Raw genomic sequence first — 21,946 nt, forward strand, 5'->3', positions numbered from 1 at the left:
TGAAAGTGAGTCTATAGGTTGTGGAATCAGTTCCGAGTTGGACTGAGTGAAGTTATCACCACTAATAACCTAGTAAGTATCCACAGGAGGTTGTTGTTGTGACACTATTCAGCCACATTTTCTTTCTCCCTCCTAAATGCTGATTATTCACTACCTTTGATTCAGCCAGTGATGAAACGGATCCCTAGTATGACAACAGGATCTCGTGATTTCACAATCTACAACATACCTCATTATGATCTCGCATATTACTGTTTACCTGCACTGAACTCTCTCTGTAACTGTTGCACTTTTTTCTGTTATTGTTTTATCTCAATGCACTGTGCCATGAATCGATCTGTAGGAACGGTATACAAGACAAACTTTTCATTGCTGATGACACAAAGGTTGGGGTGTTGTGGATAGTGTGGAGTGCTATTGGAAGTTACAGTGGAACATTGATAGGATGCAAAACCGGGCTGAGAAGTGGTAGATGGAGTTCAACCCAGATAAGTGTGAGGTGGTTCATTTTGGTAGGTCAAATATGATGACAGAATATAGTATTAATGGTCAGACTCTTGGCAGTGTAGAGGATCAGAGGGATCTTGGGGTCAGAGTCCACAGGACACTCAAAGCTGCTGCACAGGTTGACTCTGTGGTTAAGAAGGCATATGGTGTATCAGCCTTCATCAATCATGGGATTGAGTTTAAGAGCTGAGAGGTAATGTTGCAGCTATATATGACCCTTGTCAGACCCCACTTGGAGTACTGTGCTCAGTTCTGGTCGCCTCACTACAGGAAGGATGTGGAAACCACAGAAAGGGTGCAGAGGAGATTTACAAGGATGTTGCCTGGATTGGGGAGCATGCCTTATGAGAATAGGTTGAGTGAACTCGGCCTTATCTCCTTGGAGCGGCGGAGGATGAGAGGTGACCTGATAGAGGTGTACATGATGATGAGAGGAGATGATCGTGTGGATAGTCAGAGGCTTTTTCACAGGGCTGAAATGGCTAACACAAGAGGGCACAGTTTTTTTAAGGTGCTTGGAAGTAGGTACAGAGGAGATGTCAGGGGTAAGTTTTTTTTAAAACGCAGAGAGTGGTGAGTGTGTGGAATGAGCTGCCAGTGATGGTGGTGGAGGCAGATATGATAGGGTCTTTTAAGAGACTCCCGGACAGGTACGTGGAGCTCAGAAAAAATAGAGGGCTAATTTCTAAGGTAAGGACATCTTCGGCACAGCTTTGTGGGCCAAAGGGCCTGTATTGTGCTGTAGGTTTTCTATGTTTCCATTGTATCACTGTACATATGAAAATTATGCTAATTAAGCTTCTTTCTCATTCTTTGTAGCATTCCTGACCAAACTACTCAATGAAAAACTGTCAGTAATCGTCTTTTGTACTACTTATTTATCTTTTGTAACTTATAGTAGTTGTTTATGTATTGCACTGTACTGCTGCCACAAAATGACAAATTTCATGACATTTATCGATGAGAAACCCGATTCTGAGGTTCTCTGTAGCACTGGTTGGGAGCTAACGGCCTCACCTATGGTAGGAAGTTGTAAGTGGAGCTTGACATTTAACATTGCATTATAAATTAGGCAGTTCCAAAGGTTGTTATACTGAGGGGAGGTAGTGTGGATAAGCTCCCACTACCTACTACATGCTCCCAATGGCGCATGTCTCAAATAGCCTCTGACAAACAATTCCAGCTCCTGGCCTTCACGTGCTACTAAACCTAATGGAACAATTTCTACTGACAGGAGAAGGGGCAAAGGCAGGACACTAGCACCTTAGAACCAGTCGCTTCGGGCAGATGGGGCTCGTCAGCCATGGTTGGCAGCTCATCCAGGAGGAGGAAAACTGATCTCAGACTTCTAGTGCCTTGCAGCTATACCTAGCCGTGGGGAAGGTTTTGGTAGTAAACCCCAAGGGAAAAATCCAGAGCTGGAGTCCCGAAGGTAGTCCTACGTTGAGTTGAACACTGACCGGCAACTCCTGCAATACCTCTGGTGCTGAACTGTATCAGTCTCTGCTGTTCCATTGGATTTATCAGCTGTGTGAAGAGGGGAAGCCCGTTGCATGGGCAACAGTTTGCTCTCAGCATCATACTGCCCTGGCTTGTGTATCACTCAGACAGTTAGGATGCAACGTTTACTGTCTACCTATGTATGTATGTATGTATGTATGTATGCATTTATTTATTTATTTACTATTTGCACGTTTGCCCTCTTTTGCACATTGCTTGTTGGTCTGTGTTATTTATAGTTGTTCATAAATTCTGTTGTACTTCCTGTGAATGCCTGCAAGAAAATGAATCTGAGGGTTGTATATGGTGACATAAGCATACATTGACAATAAATTGACTTTGAACTTGATATATAAAAGTCATAGCTTCTACCTGCTTATGATAGCACCTCCTAAACAAACATATGATCCTGACTACCGTGAAGAATAGGGCAGTAGACAAATGAGAACACTATCTCCTGCAGGTTCCCCCCATCCCTTCCCCTACTACATCATTTTTAATAAATATAGAAGGTATAAAATTGAGAATTGAAGGTAGAGTCAGAGATAATCACTATGTTTAAGAGTCATTTAGGTGAGCAATCTAGGTGCGGAAGGACACAGACTAATTACCATGTCAAGTCAATGATAATAAGTCTGACTCTGAATCTGAGATCTATTCCAGGTAAAGAGGTCAGCATGAACACGATAGGCTGAATGACTTGTTTCTGTGCTGAATGACTATCTAATTCAGCCAGCCCCATTATGGGCACTAGCCTCCCCTGCGTCAAGAACATCTTCAAAAAGCGATGCCTTAGAAAGGCAACATCAATCATTAAGGACCCCCCCATCACCCGAGGAGGAGGTACAGGAGCTTGGAGACACATACACAACGTGGTACAGTTCATTATATAAAATTACTAAAGGAATCGTGCAAAAGTCTTAGGCCCTTAGCTATATATATGTGCCTAAGACTTTTGCACAGTAATGTATTTCCTGCAACACACACAAAAGTTTCTGGTGAACAGAGCAGGCCATGCAGCATCTCTAGGAAGAGGTACAGTCTAGAGATGCTGCCTGGCCTGCTGCGTTCACCAGCAACTTTTATGTCTGTTGCTTGAAATTCCAGCATCTGCAGATTTCCTCGTGTTTGCGTTTTTAAATGTATTTCCTGTCTCGTTTTGGGTTGTTTGAGTGTAATACACCAGTATCACCTCTGTAACATTAATACTAATGTTGCAGACAGTTATTTAATGAAATCAGTGTTTCTCATTATAAAATCTGAATGCCAGAGAAGGATTTGAACAATTACTAACATGTTGTACATACAATTATTTAAATAGATTCTTCTTTCATATTCCCCAGAGGATGGATGGCTTCTTTTGTTTTTCAGATTCAGGCAACAATTACATTGCTTTTAATATTGTGTTTTATTTATATATAATTAATAAATCACATCTTTTATGACTTATTTCTAGGTAACCTTACATCATGTGGAAATTCATTCAGATTAAATGATGGTGAAACCTCAGCTTTTAAGTTCTCATTCAAGTTTTTCCATGGTCTTGGACTTGGTTTTCCATGATCTACTCTACGACACTCCACACTCAACATTTCAGAATCAGCTTCTTTCCCTCAGCCATCGGATTTCTGAATGGACAATGAACCCATGTACACTACCTCACTATTTTTTCTTTGCTCTGAGTTTGCAGTACTTTTAAATTTAATTTTTTAATATACAGTCCATTTCTTATTGTAGTTTACGGTACTGTGTAAAAGTCTTAGGCACACGTAAAAAATTCTGTAAAGCGAAGATGCTTTCAAAAATAATGAAAAATTGCTATAAAGAGCAGTAAACTGTAAAAAAAAAACTAAATCTAATCAATATTTGCTGTGACCATCCTTTGCCTTTAAATCTGCATCAATTCTCTTAGGTACACCATGCAGTTTTATGAGAAAATTGACTGGTAGGTTTTTCCAAGCATCTTGGAGGACTTGCCACAGTTCTGCAGACTTTGGCTATCTGCTTGCTTCTGTCTCTCCAGGTAATCCCAGACAGCTTCAATGATGTTGAGATCAGGGCTCTGTAGAGGCCATAACATCTGAAATCATATAAAAATCTAGAGCGCCCAAGACTTTTGCAGTGTTGTGTTTTTTTTATTATTATGTATTGCAATGTACTGCTGCCACAAAACAAAAACCTTCATGGCATATGCCAGTGGTATTAATCCTGATTCTGCTCGCTTGTCACTTGTCCAACTTCCAGAGTATACAGCTGCAATACCACCTCCTGACCTCTAAGTGTTTGCTTTGGCACTGATTCACAAATATGAAAATTAACTGGCAAGTAGGATTGAATTGAATCCCAGGATAACTATAGATAAAGATAAGTATGGACCTCACTGTAGAGCATTAAATTGGGGTAGGGAAAATTAGAAGGGCATTAGGCAGGAACTAGGGAGAGTCAATTTGGAACAACTGTTTTCAGGCAAGTCCACATCTGACATGGGGAGGGTGTTTAAAGACCAACAGCACAGGGTACAGGACAGACATGTTCCAGTCAGAAGGAAGGACATGAATGGCAAGGTAGGAGAACCTTGGATGTCGAGAAAGGTGATGAATTTAGCTAAGAAGGAGGAAGAAAAGTATCTAAAGCTTAGGGAGCTAGAATCAAACAGAGATTTGAGGATTATAAAGAAGCCAAAAAAGAATTCAGGAAGGGAATTAGGAAAGCCAGGAGGGACCATGAAAAGTCCTTGCCAAGTCACAGTAAAGAGAATTCCAAGGCATTCCGTACATACAGTACTGTGCAAAAGTCTTAGGCACATATATATAGCTATGATGCCAAAGAGTTTAGTACAGTACTGTAGTAATTTTATGTAATGCACTGTGTATATATATCTGTACACACATACACACACATATATATTCACACATACATACACAGACACACACACACACACCCATACACCTAAGACTTTTGCACATCAGCAGCAAGAGGATAACTAGGGAGAGGGTAGGACCAATCAAGGATACAGTGGGGAACATTTACTTGGATGCGGAGGACGTAAGTAAGATCCTTAATGAGCACTTTACATCAGTATTTACCAAGGAGAAGGACGTGGAGAAGGGAAATCAGTGTTAAGCTCTTCTGTGCTCTTTGTTGCATTACATTCATCAGTGGCCTTCCCACAAGAAAAAGTGCTTGACCTCCATAAAACACAAGAGGCAAAGCCAAAAGAAACTAAAACCGTTAGGGCGAACACTTGCAGTGTGGATGCAGCATGCTTCAACAACATAAAAAAGATTCACATGCATAGTACAAAAATAAAACAAGAAATTCAGCAACTTCTGGACATTATCGGGCAACTGAATACAATAAACAGTAGAAATATTTGTCAAATATTATTATCAAGAACAAATAAGCTGACATGTTATAGGACATTATTCTTGGCAATTGAAGTTGTTCAGTGGAAACCTGAACTCAGAGGTACTAAATGAAGTGCTGACATCAGAGGATGTTCATAAAAACACTATTTGGCAGATAACGGAATTACAGAGAGGAAGCAGCTGGAATCACGGGTGCTCTCAGAACAGCGGCATAGAGGGGCCTGTGTGCCTGGAGCTTCCAGTATAGCTAAGCTTGCTAGATGTTCTTTCCCATTTCCTAGTTCCTGCGCTAGGGGTTCAGGTTGACCAGCCTTTGGAGAAAAACAATGTGCCCCTGTCACATCAGCCATTTAGAAGGATATGGGTGAAATACAACCTTAAGACAGAAGCAGAATTAGGCCATTCAACCCATCAAGTCTCCTCTAATATTCCATCAGGGCTGATTTACTATCTATCTCTAACCCATTCTCTTGCCTTCTACCCGTAACCTTTGATGCTAATCAAGAACCTATCGATATTTGTTTAAAATATTTTTATTTATTTAGTGATACAGCTTGGAAGAAACCCTTCCGGCCCTTTAAGCCACATGGCCCCAACAAGCCCACAATCCCAATTAACCTTAATCTAATCACAAGACAATTTACAATGACCAATTAACCTACCCAGTACGTTTTTGGAATGTGGGAGGAGACCAGAAGACCCAGAGAAAACCCACGCATTCCATGGGGAGGACGTACAGAAACTCCCTACAGAACGGCACCAGAATTGAACTCCGAACTTGAGAACATCCTGAGCTGTAACAGCGTCACACTAACCACTATGCTACCGTGCAGCCAATAACTAGGTCTCGACAGCCATGAGAGGCAATGAGTTTCACAGACTCACCACTCTCCGGTTAGAGAAGTTCTAAGGTGAAGGCCTTCTATTTTGCTGCTGCGTACTCTGCGCCTAGAATTATCCACTACAGAACATATTCACTCTGTCTAGGCCTTTCATTATTCAATAGGTTTCAAAATCCACCCCCTCTCATTCTTCTATTTGAGCCATCAAATGCTCCTCATACATGCAAGCATTTGGGACCAGCTTGGATCAATATCTCAGTTGGCATGGATAAATTGGTCTGAAAAGCCTGTTTCTATGCAATAAACTGGATCACTAAACATCTCATTCTTGATTAGGTGAGGGAACCAGGACATACAAAATACTCCAGATGCAGTCCATCAGGTGGCCAATACAAATATAAATATACTTCTTTACTCCTATAATCAGTACGTCACGGGTAAACCTCTCCCAACCATTCACCACATCTATGCGAAACTGTAGAAAAGCAGTATTTGTCATCAAAGATCCTCACCACCCAGGCTATGCTCTTTTCTTGCTGCTGCCATCAGGTAGAAGGTCCAAGAGCCTCAGGACTTGCACCACCAGGTTCAAGAACAGTTACTACCTCTCAACCATCGGGCTCTTGAACAAAAGGGAAAAACTACACTCACTTGCTTATCCATTGAGATGCTCCAACAACCAATGGTCTCACTTTAAGGACTTTTTAATCTTGTTATTTCATGTTCTCATTATTTATTGCTATTTATTTATATTTGCATTAGTACAGTTTGTTGTCTTCTGCACTCTGGTTGATCCTTCATTGATCCTGTTACGGTTACTATTCCATTGATATGCTGATTTGCTGAGTCTACCCACAAGAAAATGAACCTCAGGGTTGTATGTGGCGACATACATGTACTCTGATAATAAAATTTACTTTGAATTTTGAACCTCTCATTATGAAGATTAACATAGCACTTGTCCTCCCAATTACTTTGCTGTACATTTGAACATTAACCGTAAGACATAAGAGCAGAATTAGACCATTTGGCCCATCGAGTCTGCTCCACCATTCAATCATGGCTGATCCTTTTTTTTGTCCCTCCTCTTCAACCCCAGTTCCCGGCCTTCTCCCTGTAACCTTTGATGCCATGACCAATCAAGAACCTATCAATCTCTGCCTTAAATACACCGAACAACCTGGCCTCCACAGCTGCACGTGGCAACAAATTCCACAAATTCACCACTCTCTGGCGAAAGAAATTTCTCCACATCTGTTTTGAATGGATGCCCCTCTATCCTGAGGCTGTGCTGTCTTGTCCTAGACTCCCTCACCATGGGAAATATCCTTTCCACATCTGCTCTATCTAGGCCTTTCAACATTCGAAAGGTTTCAATGAGATCCCCCCTCATCCTTCTGAATTCCAGCAAGTACAGACCCAGAGAGAGCCATAAAACGTTCTTCGGATGATAACCCTTTCATTCCTGGAATCATCCTTGTGAACCTCCTCCGAACCCTCTCCAATGCCAGCACATCTTTTCTAAGATGAGGAGCCCAAAACCGCACACAATACTCAAGGTGAGGCCTCACCAGTACCTTATAAAGACTCAGCATCACATCCCTGCTCTTGTATTCTAGACCTCTTGAAATGAATTCTAATATTGCATTTGCCTTCCTCACTATTGACTTAACCTGCAAGTTAACCTTTAGGGTGTTCCGCTCAAGGCCCTTTGCGTCTCAGATTTTTGGATTTTCTCCCCATTTAGAAAATAGTCCACATTTTTATTTCTACTACCAAAGTGCATGACCATGCATTTTCAAACATATTTCATTTGCCACTTCCTTGCCCATTCTCCTAATATGTCTAAGTCCTTCTGCATCCTACCTGTTTCCACAACACTACCTGCCCCTCCACCAGTCTTCGTATCATCTGCAAACTTGGCAGCAAAGCCATTGATTTCATCATCTAAACCATTTATACACAGCAGAAAAAGAAGTGGTCCCAACACCGACCCCTGCAGAACACCAATAATCACTGACAGCCAACCAGACAAGGATCCTTTTATTCCCACTCGCTGCCTCCTACCAATCAGCCAATGCTCTAACTATGTTAGTAACTTTCCTGTAATACCATGGGCTCTTAACTTGGTAAGCAGCCTCATGTGTGGCACCTTCTCAAAGGCCTTCTGAAAGTCCAAATATACAACATCCACTGCATCCTCTTTATCTATCCTACTTGCAATCTCCTCAAAGGATTCCAACAGGTTCATCAGACAGGATTTTCCCTGAAAGAAACCATGTTGACTTTGTCCTGTCTTGCCCTGTGTCACCAAGTACTCCATAACCTCATCCTTAACAATTTACTCGAACATCTTCTCTACCACTGAGGTCAGGCTAACTGGTCTATAATTTCCTTTCTGCTGCCTTCCTCCTTTCTTAAAGAGTGGAGTGACATTTGCAATTTTCCAGTCCTCTGGCACCATGCCAGAGTCGAATGATTTTTGAAAGATCATTTCTAATGCCGCCACAATCTCCAACGCTACCTCTTTCAGAACCCTAGGGTGCAGTTCATCTGGTCCGGGTGACTTGTGTACTTTTAGGTCTTTCAGCTGTTTGAGCACCTTCTCTCTTGTAATAGTAACTGCACCCACTTGTCTTCCTTCACACACAACATCTGGCACACTGTTAGTGTCTTCCACAGTGAAGACTAATGTAAAATACTCATTTTGTTGATCTGCCATCTCCTTGTCCCCCATTATTATTTCTCCTGCCTCATTTTCTCGCAGCTCTTTCACTCTCAGCTCTCTTTTATTTTTTACATACTTGTAAAAGCTTTTACTATCCACTTTAATATCATTTGCTAGCTTGCTTTCATATTTCATCTCTTCCCTTCTAATGATTCTTTTAGTTGCTCTCTGTAGGTTTTTAAAAACTTACCAATCCTCTATCTTCCCATTAATTTTTGCTTTGTTGTAGGCCCTTTCTTTTGCTTTTACATTAGCTTTGACTTCCCTTGTCAGCCATGGTTGTACTATTTTATCCTTTGAGTATTTCTTCATTTTTTTTGAATACACATGTCCCGCACCTTCCTCATTTTCCCCAGAAACACACACCATTGCTACTTTGCTGACATCCCTGCCAGCAGCCACTTCCAATTTACTTTGGCCAACTCCTCTCTCATACCACTGTAATTTCCCTTACTCCACTGAAATACAGCTACGTCAGATTTTACTTTCTCCCTAACAAATTTCAAATTGAACTCAATCATATTGTGATCACTGGTTCCTAAGGGTTCTTTTACCTTAAGCTCCCTAAATGACTCCCGTTCATTACATAACACCCAATCTAGTTATGGTTGATCCCCTAGCAGGCTCAATGACAAACTACTCTAAAAAGCCATCTCTTAGGCATTCAACAAACTCACTCTCTTGAGATCCATTACCAACCTGATTTTCCCAATCGACCTGCATGTCAAAATCTCCCATGACTACCATAACATTGCTCTTTTGACTCACCTTTTCTATTTCCTGCTGTAACCTGTGGTCCGCCTCCCAGCCACTGTTGGGAGGCCTGTATATAGCAGTTTCTTAACTCATCCCACAAGGATTCAATATCTTGCGATCCTATATCACATCTTTCTACTGATTTGATGCTATTCTTTACCAGTAGAGCCATGCCTCCCCCTATGCCTATCTTCCTATCCATCCAACACAACGTGTAACCTTGGAATTTCAGCTCCCAACTACAACCATCCTTCAGCCATGATTCAGTGATGGCCACAACATCATACCTGGCAGTGCAACAAGATCATCCACCTTATTTCTTATACTCCACGTATTGAGATACACCTTGAGTACCGTATTTGCTATCCTTTCTGATTCTGCATCCCTAATGTACTGATACTCGTCCTGTTGGCTGCGAAGAAGATACTAAAAGCTTTTTTAAGTATATGAAAGGTAAAAGAGAGTCGAGGGTAGATAAAGGACCAATACAAAATGACGCTGGAGATATTGTAATGTAAAAGCAAAAGGGAGGGCATACAAGGAAGCCAGAGCTAGTGGGAAGATAGAGGATTGGGGAGCTTTTAAAAACTTGCAGAAGGAAACTAAAAAGGTCATTCAAAAGGCAAAGATGAATAATGAGAAGAAGCTGGCGACTAATATCAAAGAAGATACAAAAGCTTTTTAAAGTATATAAAGGGTAAAAGAGATTCAAGGGTAGATATAGGACCAATACAAAATGACGCTGGAGATATTGTAATGAGAGATGCAGAGACAGCAGAGGAACTGCGTATTTTGCATCAGTCTTCACAGTGGAAGACATCTGCAGTATACCGGACATTCAGGAGTGTCAGAGAAGTGAAGTTTGTGCAGTGAAAATTACGACTGAGAAGGTGCTCAGGAAGCTTAATGGTCTGACGGTGAATAAATTCCTGGACCTGATGAAATGCACCCTTGGGTTCTGAAGGAAGTAGCTGGAGAGATTGTAGCAGCATTAACGATGATCTTTCAAGAATCGATAGATTCTGGCATTGTACCAGATGACTGGAAAATTGCAAATGTTACTCTATTTAAGAAGGGTGGGAGGCAGCAGAAAGGAAACTATAGACCTGTTGACCTGACGTCAGTGGTTGGGAAGTTGTTGGAATCGATTGTTAGGGATGAGATTATGGAGTACCTGGAGGCACATGACAAGATAGGCCAAAACCAGCATGGTTTCCTGAAAGGAACATCCTGCCTGACAAACCTACTGTAATTCTTTGAGGAAATTACAAGCAGGGTAGACAAAGGAGATGTAGATGCGGTGTACTTGGATTTTCAGAAGGCCTTTGACAAGGTGCTGCACATGAGGCTGCTTAGCAAGATAAGAGCAAATGGAATTACAGGGGAGTTACTAGCATGGGTGGAGCATTGGCTGGTCAGCAGAAAACAGAGAGGGAATAAAGGGATCCTATTCTGGCTGGCTGCCGGTTACCAGTGGAGTTCCACAGGGTGTTCGGTGTTGGGATCGCTGCTTTTTACGATGTATGTCAATGAGTTGGACTACAGTATTAATGGATTTGTGGCTAAGTTTGCCAATGGTACAAAGATAGGTAGAGGAGTGGGTGGTGTTAAGGAAACAGAGAGCCTGCAGAGAGACTTAGATAGTTTAGGGGAATGGGCAAATGAAATACAATGTTGTAAAGTGTATGGTCATGCACTTCGGTGGAAGAAATAAATGGGCAGACTATTATTTAGATGGGGAGAGAATTCAAAATGCAGAGATGCAAAGGGACTTACGAGTCCTTGTGCAAGATAGCCTAAAGGTTAACCTCCAGGTTGAGTCAGTTGTGAAGAAGGCGAATGCAATGTTGGCATTCATTTCTAGAGGTATAGAATATAAGAGCAGGGATGTGATGTTGAGGCTCTATAAGGCACTCATGAGACCAAACTTGGAGTATTGTGTGCAGTTTTGGGCTCCTTATTTTAGAAAGAATATAATGACATTGGAGAGGGTTCAGAGAAGATTCATGAGAATGATTCCAGGAATGACAGGGGTTACCGTATGAGGAACGTCTGGCAGTTCTTGGAGTTCAGGAAAATGAGGGGGGGGGGGGAATCTCATAGAAACATTCTTAATGTTAAAAGGCCTGAACAGATTAGATATGGCAAAGTTATTTCCCATGGTATGGGATTCCAGGACAAGAGGGCACGACTTCAGGATTGAAGGACGTCCTTTTAGAACTGAGAAGTGGAGAAATTACTTTAGTCAGAGGGTGGTAAATCTGTGGAATTTATTACCACATGCAGCTGTGGAGGCCAAGTCATTGGGTGTATTTAAGGCAGAGATGGACGGGTTCTTAATTAGCCAGGGCATCAAAGGGTAAGGAGTGAAAGCAGGGGAGTGGGGATGACTGGAAGAATTGGATCAGCCCATGATTAAATAGCGAAGCAGACTCAATGGGCTGAATGGTCTGCTTCTGCTCCTATATCTTATGGTCTTATGGAGTATGTCCCACCACCTGCCTGCCCTTCCTGACAGTCTGACTGTACGCTATCTTTACTTTGTTACCATTCGTCCTATCCTGAGTCCCATCACTCCAGTTCCCACCTCCCGCCAAATTAGTTTAAAACCTCCCCAACAGCTCTAACAAACCTGCCTGTGAGAATATTGGTCCCCCTCGGGTTCCGATGCAACCCGTCACTTTTGAACAGGTCATACCTCCCCCAGAAGAGATCCCAATGATCCATGAATCTGCATCCTGCCCCCTGCACCAGCTTCTCAGCCACGCATTTATCTGCCAGATCATCCTGTTTCTACCCTCACTGGCGAGTGACACAGGCAGCAATCCAGAAATTACTACCCTGGAGGTCTTGCTTCTCAGCTTTCTACCTAGTTCTCTAAATTCTCTTTTCAGGACCACTTTGCTTTTCCTTCCTATGTCATTGGTACCAACACGTACCAAGACAACTGGCTGCTCATGTTGTGGACGCGATCTGAGACATCCCTAACCCCGGCACCTGGGAGGCAACATACAGTTACGCTCTGGGGGACCGTGGTCAACAGCCTGCTCCTGCATTTCTAATGACCAGTATGCTATTGTTCTTGTGTTAAAATGCTTTTGTGGCATTATGGTGCTTAGTTCCAGTTCATTTATTGTTACATTTTAGATTGGGTTATACAGCTATTTGCTTGTGTATTTGTGGGTCACCTTAACTGTAACTAGGGTGTGTGATGGTCACCTGCCCGGTCTGCATGAGACTGGCTGGGTTCACTCTCTGGGTTATGGTGCCCGGTCTGTTTTGTGTCTATCACAATAAAATGTTTGTTGAGTTAACGAGCTTCCTCATCTGTCATTATGGACTAAATGTTCGCCACAACTCTATCGGGGTGTCCTGTTCATGTCCACAGAATCTCCTGTCTGTTCCCTTCACTATTAAGTCCCCTATCATTACCACTCCCTTCTCCTCTCTCTTTCCCTTCTGCACCATGGACCCTTGCTCAGTGCCTGCAACCCAGTTGCCGTGGCATTCCCCTGGGAGGTTATTCCCCACAAAAGTATCCAAAGCAGTATACTTATTTTTGAGGGGTATGGCCATAGGGGTGCTCTATTCTAACTGCCTATTTATATTTCCATTTCTCCTGACAGTCACCCAGCTACTCACCTCCTGCAACTTCGGGGTGACTACTTCCCCGTAACTCTGATCAGTTATCTCCTCACTCTCCTGTACAAGCCGAAGGTCATCCAGCTCTGCTCCAGATCCTGAACATGGTCTTCAAAGAACTGCAGCCGGATGTACTTCATGCAGATGTAGTTCCCTAGGAGACTCTGGGTCTCCGAATACTCCAACATCCAGCATGAAGAACACACAACGGCCATTTACTATACCAAGTACAGTAAGAGAAAAACAAAAAGAAAACCTTAACAGGAGCTTACTCAGAGACAATGCCTCCTCGAGCCTCTGAACACTCCTGAACCTCTCCTCATTTAACAAATACTCAGCTTTTGTGTACACCAAAGCTCACATTTGTCACCTCTATGGAGCAAAGGAGGACAAGAGGTGACATGATAGAGGGGCACAGGATGATAAGAGGCACAGGTCGAGTGGACAGCCAGATACAACATTACTGTGCAAAAGTCTTAGGCACATATATATAGCCAGGGTGCCTAAGACTTTTGTACAGTACTGTATTTGTCAACGTGGAGCAGAGAGTGAGTTTGTAAATCTGGCGAGAGCAAAGGGTGTTGGGAATGATGAGGGTGGAGCACTGCAGGAGGGGTGTGGGACAGATGGCAGAGAAGGAGTGCCAGGGGTAGGGGGTGGTGTGGGTACAGACACTCCCAGCCCTGAGATGTCATTTGATTCCAAACAATTGGTTCATTGATCATTACAGAATGTCTATCTGGTGCATCCTGCTCCCTCCCATCTCCCTTCCCCTTTTCCTAACCATGAATCCCCTCTTTCCATCTACCTCCTTTCCACTCTCAATCCATATCAGAATCAGGTTTATTATCACTCACATATGTCATGAAATTTATTTTGTTTTGCAGTAGCAGTACAGTGCAATACATAAAATTACTACAGTGTTGAGGAAAAGTCTTAGGTGCCCGAGCTATACATATTGTATGTGCTTAAGACCTTTGCACAGTACTGTAATTTTATGCTGATTGGAGGAAAGTATAAGAGGAATGTCAGAGATGGGGCTTTATACAGAGTGGTGGGTGTGTGGAACCTAGCGCTGGTGATCAAGGCAGACACACCACCAGGTTTCAGGGACAGTTATTATCCGTCAACTCAGGCTCTTGAGTCAGAGGGGATAACTTTACTCAACCCAACACTGAACTGTTCCCACAATCTACAGACTCACTTTCCACGGACTCTTCATCTCATGTTGTTGATATTTATTGCTTATTTATTTATTATAGTTATTTCATTTTTTTCTTTTGTATTTGCACATTTGTTGACTTTTCCACCTTGGTTGTTTGTCTATCCTGTTGGTGCAGTCTCTCATTGATGCTATTGTGTTTCTTGGACTTACTGTGATTGCTCGCAGAAAATAAATCTTGGGGTTGCATTTAGTGAAATATATGTAACTTTGATAATAAATTTACTTTAAACTTTGAACATTAGGGGCATTTAAGATACTGTTAGATGGGCATTTGACGATAGAAAAATGGAGGGCTGTGGTGAGGGAATGGTTAAGATTTATCTTATAGTAGCTTAATTGGGCCTTTAATGTGATCTACTTTTTTATGTCCTATGTTCTAGCTGAACAACTATTAAATTCATTTCACCACTTAGCCTACAGGTTCTGGGTCAGGACCCAACAAGCATGATACTCCATGTACACACATGTATCTATTAATGAGAAATGGTGCAGGTAATCTGAATACAGTGCTGTACATACACATCAACAGGAATCCGCAGCAGCGTGGGAAGGAGGAGGGAGACGTCAGACATAGCGAGCAGTCGTGGTTCTAGTAGCTGTAGGATGCACAGGCCCGTGCTGAATATTATATTGATGCCTAGGATGCAGAAAAGGAAAAGGATTTCTCATTAGTAAAAATCTAAGTGAAATCACTCCAGTAATTCTCCCAGAGTTTAGTTGTGACTCAATGGGTAACATTGTTGATTGAGTTATTAACCTGTGATGTTCCAGTCACTATCTGCAGAGTTCTGTGGAAACACATCAATAATGATTAAATGTGACATTTATCCACATGGCTCCAATGAATATACAGAAACTGCAGTAAATCATCCGGCCTTCACATGTAGTAACAGATGCCAAAACCGTGTACTCATCAAAATTTCTTAGAATCCCATAACTTAAGTTTTGGAATTGGAATTGGTTTATTATTGTCACACAAACTGAGATACAGGGAAAATCCTGTCTTTCATACTGTTCGAGAGAGAGACAGAGACAGAGACAGAGAGAGAGCGAGCGCATGTGCGTGTCTTGAGCATAACTGACATCTTTTCAATATTTCTCCCATCGTTCTCTGACTGGAGGGGTGGTGACATCAGATACAATTACTATATACAAGAGGTATTTAGACAGAAGCTTAAATAGGCAAAGTATAGAAGGACATAGTCCTGATGATTTCTCATATTCAGAATATTTATCACATGTACATCAAAACATGCATCATTTGTGCTAGGGACAGCCCGCATGAGTTGCCACACATTCCAGCATCAGCACAGCGTGCCCACTGTATTCCACAGAACAACACAAGCAGCAACAACAGCAACAGAAGTTAATCTTCTATTTAGCAAAATGGTGAGCAAAAGTGCTTGTTTCTGAGGTGCACAGTTCTCTGAAGATCTTTTCCCAAGATGGTGGCTGCAGTGATTTGGTGTCTCATCCTGTGTTTTTTTTTTGGTCCTTGGCTCTAAACACCTCATGATATTAAAAGCCCTTTATGCGTTTAAAATGGTATGGGTCAGCAGAGACATTGTGGGCTGAAGGGTCTGTTCCTGCCTTTCCTTTGGGTTCATCAGATGCGTGGAGAGGGGAAGCTTGCTGCATGGGCAACAGCTTGCTCTCCATATTGTACTGCCCCGACTTGCTTATCTAGACATCTAGGACGCAACAGCCAATGTCTACACCAACCAATGGATGCCTCACTATAAATTACAGTAAGGAAGATACAATAGGAATAAGGAATATGTATATAAAAAAACTAAGTAGTGTAAAAAGAGAACAAAAAATTGTGAGGTAGTGTTCATGGGTTCATTCAGAACTCTGATAGTGGAGGGGAAGAATCTGTTCCTAAAACATTAAGCGTGTGGCGTTAGGCTCCTGTACCTCCTCTCTGATGGTAGCAACAAGCAGAGAGCATGTCCTAGGTGATGGGGGATCCTTAATGGAAGATTGCACCTTTTTGAGGCATTGCCTTTTGAAGGTGGGGAGCCTAGTGGCCATGATGGAGCTGGCTTTAACATCGAACATCGTATTTGCAGTCAGAGCAAGATCAGCAGAATCTAGCATCAATCATGGCTACTCCCCAGCGAGCTCTTCCCCACATCCAGCTTCACTGTCTCTTTAGGGAGGTGTTGTGTTTTGATGAATGTTAATCTGCTGCTCTTTCTGAATCTCCAGTAGTTCAGCAGCATCACGTTTTCTACTACTTGCTGTGGCCCAGATCTGCAGATAACCCCCACCACCACTACTTTATCACTTCCTGTCACTTGCCTTATGTACAAACACTCCATCAATTTATGTACATACAATGTATATAAGCTATCTTATGTATTTTCATTTATTGTCTTTTTCATTCCAAATGCTATTTCTTCACTTTTTATTGTTTGCAATATTTGTTCTTTTTTTCGCATATTGGGTGTTTGACAGTCTTTTTTTAAAATCTGTTCTATTGGGTTTCTTTGTTTTGTAGCTGCCTGTAATCAGACGAATCTCAAGGTTCATATAGTATACATTAATGGTTAATGGCTCCCTCTGTCTAAGTAGACAATGGATGCGCCCACTTGGGGCGCAGACCTGGGCGATGAATATGGAGATCCTGGGCTGCCCAGACATCAAGATCCCCCTCTCGGCCTCGCGGATGTGGTCCAAAGGAATGTGAAGCAGTACATTTGGCATCAGCTTGGCTGCAGGAGCAGTCGGGAGGTGACGTGATACGTCATCCAACCGCCTTAGGGGCCCCACTCCGGATTTGTGTAGGGTTTACTCCTTAGCCTTCTCTTCTCCCGAAGATACCCACAAGGCAGTGGGATCCGTAACCCTGGATAGGGGCCCATTCCGGGTACTGTCAGCCGGAGCCAGCTGAGCCCGGGGCTTGAGTAAGGCAGGGTCGTCACGCCCTGTAGTAGTGACATATGGAACCACTACCCACACACATACTTTGACAATAAATGTACGTACTTTGAACTTTAATTTTAGATTCTTTACCTTATTGTGTTTATTATATGTGCCATTGGATGTGCAATGACAATTTTTTGGTATGTCCTTCACACGAGCAATGAGTTTCCTCAGGGTGCTTCAGTTCCCCCCACAGTCCAAAGACCTAACGGTTAGTAGCTTAATTGGTGGTTTTAAATTATCCTGTGATTAGGCGAAGGTTAAATTGCTGGGCTGCTGTTCAGTATGGCTCGTTGACCTGGAACAGCCTGTTTCTGCACAGTATCTCTAAATAAAATAAAATTTACACTTGTGTACTGGAAATGGCATTAAACAATCTTGAGTCTTGATCTTGTAATATCCTCACCCTGCAGAACTCCCACTGAAACTTCACAGGGTCAAGGGTCGCAGAAATGACCGTTATATAACCTGAGGGAAATTAGGGATAATACTTCAAGTCTTCCTATTCAGTCAACAAAATGTTGGAACATTATTCACCATTTACTAATAAGCACCATAAATAAATAAATACACACACACACACACACACACACACGTTTACACACACACATATAAATTCCGCCTCTTTTCTTTCCTTTCCCATCCTGATGAAAGGATTCAGCCTGAATCATCAACTGTTTATTCCTCTCCATAGATGCATAGAGGCTGCATGACCTGCTGAGTTCCTCCAGCATTTTGTGTCTCTTGCTCAAGATTTCCAGCATCTGCAGAATCTCTTGTGTTTATGATCTGCTGCTTCACTGTGAAGTCTCTTTGAGGTAAAATGTCTCCCCTGAAGATGCTTAGATCTTCTCTTTCATAGTTTAGTGAGACCCTCTATGTGATCTCTGCTGTCCTCTAACTCTTCAACCATGTGCTAACTTCCATTAATTTCTCCCCCTCCCCCTTTCCTCTTTGATTCCCCATTCTGGTTCCCCTCACCCCTTCCCTTTTTCCTCAACTGCCCATCACCTCCCTCTGGTGCCCCACCTCCTTCTCTTTCACCCACGGTCCACTCTCCTCTCCTATCAGATTCCTTCTTCTTCAGCCCTTTTCCACCTCTCACCTTCCAGCTTCTTACTTCTTCCCCCTTTCCTCCCCCTCACCTGGCCTCACCCATCACCTGCCAAATTTTACTCGTTCCCCCCCCCCACCTTCTTATTCTGGCTTCTCCCCCCCTCCTTTCCAATCCTGATGAAAGGTCTCAGCTTGAAACATCGACCGATTATTCCCTTCCAGCTTCTTACTTCACCAACCCCCAATACTCACTCACCTTCCCCCTCACCTGGCTTCACGTGCCAGCTTGCACTCCTCTCCCTCTCTCTTCATATTCTGGCCTCTTCCCCCTTGCTTTCCAGTCCTGATGAAGGGTCTCAGCCTGAAATATTAACTGTTTATTCCTCTCCATAGAAATCCTGCAGCACTTTGTGTGTGTTGCTCAGGGTTTGGAAGTTTCTGTGAAAGGAGACCAGGGTGAGTTGTTGTATTGCATCCCATAGGTGAAAAAACCGGGTATGAAGACTTCAGCAGCACTTGAGAGCTTTTGGGGGTGGGGAAGCCCCAGAGAGCCTGTGGGGTTTGGAAAGTCCCTGAACTCTAGGCACTTTGGCAAGGATTGGACAAACGTCAGTCTTGCCCTGTAACCTGCCAAGAAAAATGTCACAGTTTCCACTAAACACAATAGCCGGTAGGGAAACAACTTGCACATAAGGAAGTAAGTTAGCAAATGTGATTTGCCAACATTGCCTTTCACATTTTCAGGATGTCCCAGAACGGATTACAACCATTCTGTCATTCTAGTTACATTGTTGCGTAACCAGTTGGAATCAAGAGACGTTTCAAAAACAGCTACTGAATTTTAAAAATCGGAAGGGCCGCCGGTTCGGGTCACTGACCTCGGAGGGGCCGCCGGTTCAGGTCACTGACCCCGGAGGGGCCGCCGGTTCACATCGCAGCCCCCCAGAGGGGCCACCGGTTCGGGTCACTGACCCCGGAGGGGCCGCCGGTTCAGGTCACTGACCCCGGAGGGGCCGCTGGCTCACATCGCAGCCCCCCAGAGGGGCCGCCGGTTCGGGTCACTGACCCCGGAGGGGCCGCCGGTTCACATCGCAGCCCCCCAGAGGGGCCGCCGGTTCGGGTCATTGACCCTGGAGGGGCCGCCGCTTCAGGTCACTGACCCCGGAGGGGCCGCCGGTTCACATCGCACCCCCCCAGAGGGGCCGCCGGTTCGGGTCACTGACCCCGGAGGGGCCGCCGGTTCAGGTCACTGACCCCGGAGGGGCCGCCGGTTCAGGTCACTGACCCCGGAGGGGCCGCCGGTTCACATCGCAGCCCCCCAGAGGGGCCGCCGGTTCGGGTCACTGACCCCGGAGGGGCCGCCGGTTCACATCGCAGCCCCCCAGAGGGGCCGCCGGTCCGGGTCACTGACCCCGGAGGGGCCGCCGGTTCACATCGCAGCCCCCCCAGAGGGGCTGCCGGTTCGGGTCACGGACACCGGAGGGGCCGCCGGTTCAGGTCACTGACCCCGGAGGGGCCTCCGGTTCACATCGCAGCCCCCCAGAGGGGCCGCCGGTTCGGGTCATTGACCCTGGAGGGGCCGCCGGTTCAGGTCACTGACCCCGGAGGGGCCGCCGGTTCACATCGTAGCCCCCCAGAGGGGCCGCCGGTTCGGGTCACTGAACCCGGAGGGGCCGCCGGTTCACATCGCAGCCCCCCAGAGGGGCCGCCGGTTCGGGTCACTGACCCCGGAGGGGCCGCCGGTTCACATCGCAGCCCCCCAGAGGGGCCACCGGTTCGGGTCACTGACCCCGGAGGGGCCGCCTGTTCAGGTCACTGACCCCGGAGGGGCCGCCGGTTCAGGTCACTGACCCCGGAGGGGCCGCCGGTTCACATCGCAGCAGCCCTGAGGGGCCGCCGGTTCGGGTCACTGACCCCGGAGGGGCCGCCGGTTCAGGTCACTGACCCCGGAGGGGCCGCCAGTTCACATCGCAGCCCCCCAGAGGGGCCACCGGTTCGGGTCACTGACCCCGGAAGGGCCGCCGGTTCAGGTCACTGACCCTGGAGGGGCCGCCGGTTCAGTCACTGACCCCGGAGGGGCCGCCGGTTCAGGTCACTGACCCCGGAGGGGCCGCCGGTTCACATCGCAGCCCCCCTGAGGGGCCGCTGGTTCGGGTCACTGACCCCGGAGGGGCCGCCGGTTCGGTCACTGACCCCAGAGGGGCTGCTGGTTCACATCGCTGCCCCCCAGAGGGGCTGCCGGTTCGGTCACTGACCCCAGAGGGGCTGCTGGTTCACATCGCTGCACCCCAGAGGGGCCGCCGGTTCACGTCGCAGCCCCCCGGAGGGGCCGCCGATTCGGGTCACTGACCCCGGAGGGGCCGCCGGTTTGGTCACTGACCCCGGAGGGGCTGCTGGTTCACATCGCTGCCCCCCAGAGGGGCCGCCGGTTTGGTCACTGACCCCGGAGGGGCTGCTGGTTCACATCGCAGCCCCCCAGAGGGGCCACCGGTTCAGGTCACTGACCCTGGAGGGGCCGCCGGTTCAGTCACTGACCCCGGAGGGGCCGCCGGTTCAGGTCACTGACCCCGGAGGGGCCGCCGGTTCACATCGCAGCCCCCCTGAGGGGCCGCCGGTTCGGGTCACTGACCCCGGAGGGGCCGCCGGTTCAGGTCACTGACCCCGGAGGGGCCGCCGGTTCACATCGCAGCCCCCCAGAGGGGCCACCGGTTCGGGTCACTGACCCCGGAGGGGCCGCCGGTTCAGGTCACTGACCCTGGAGGGGCCGCCGGTTCAGTCACTGACCCCGGAGGGGCCGCCGGTTCAGGTCACTGACCCCAGAGGGGCCGCCGGTTCACATCGCAGCCCCCCTGAGGGGCCGCCGGTTCGGGTCACTGACCCCGGAGGGGCCGCCGGTTCGGTCACTGACCCCAGAGGGGCTGCTGGTTCACATCGCTGCCCCCCAGAGGGGCTGCCGGTTCGGTCACTGACCCCAGAGGGGCTGCTGGTTCACATCGCTGCCCCCCAGAGGGGCCGCCGGGTCACGTCGCAGCCCCGCGGAGGGGCCGCCGATTCGGGTCACTGACCCCGGAGGGGCCGCCGGTTTGGTCACTGACCCCGGAGGGGCTGCTGGTTCACATCGCTGCCCCCCAGAGGGGCTGCCAGTTTGGTCACTGACCCCGGAGGGGCTGCTGGTTCACATCGCTGCCCCCCAGAGGGGCCGCTGGTTCGGTCACTGACCCCGGAGGGGCCGCCGGTTCGGTCACTGACCCCGGAGGGGCCGCTGGTTCGGTCACTGACCCCAGAGGGGCCGCCGGTTCACATCGCAGCCCCCTGGAGGGGCCGCCGATTCGGGTCACTGACCCCGGAGGGGCTGCTGGTTCACATCGCTGCCCCCCAGAGGGGCCACCGGTTC

At 46.2% G+C, this 21,946-nt stretch overlaps 1 protein-coding gene across 1 annotated transcript in view; it reads right to left on the reverse strand.

Annotated features, from left to right (window-relative positions):
* Positions 1-21,946, reverse strand: part of si:ch211-266k8.4 (TBC1 domain family member 9) — a 151,069-nt gene that overhangs the window by 70,105 nt on the left and 59,018 nt on the right. The window contains exon 9 of the mRNA XM_063063112.1: positions 15,088-15,205. Coding sequence (XP_062919182.1) covers positions 15,088-15,205 — 118 coding nt within the window. The remainder of the gene's footprint in view (positions 1-15,087; positions 15,206-21,946) is intronic.

The sequence above is a fragment of the Mobula hypostoma genome, chromosome 11 (genome assembly GCF_963921235.1).
Source record: "Mobula hypostoma chromosome 11, sMobHyp1.1, whole genome shotgun sequence".
NCBI classification, from domain to species: Eukaryota; Metazoa; Chordata; class Chondrichthyes; order Myliobatiformes; family Myliobatidae; genus Mobula; species Mobula hypostoma.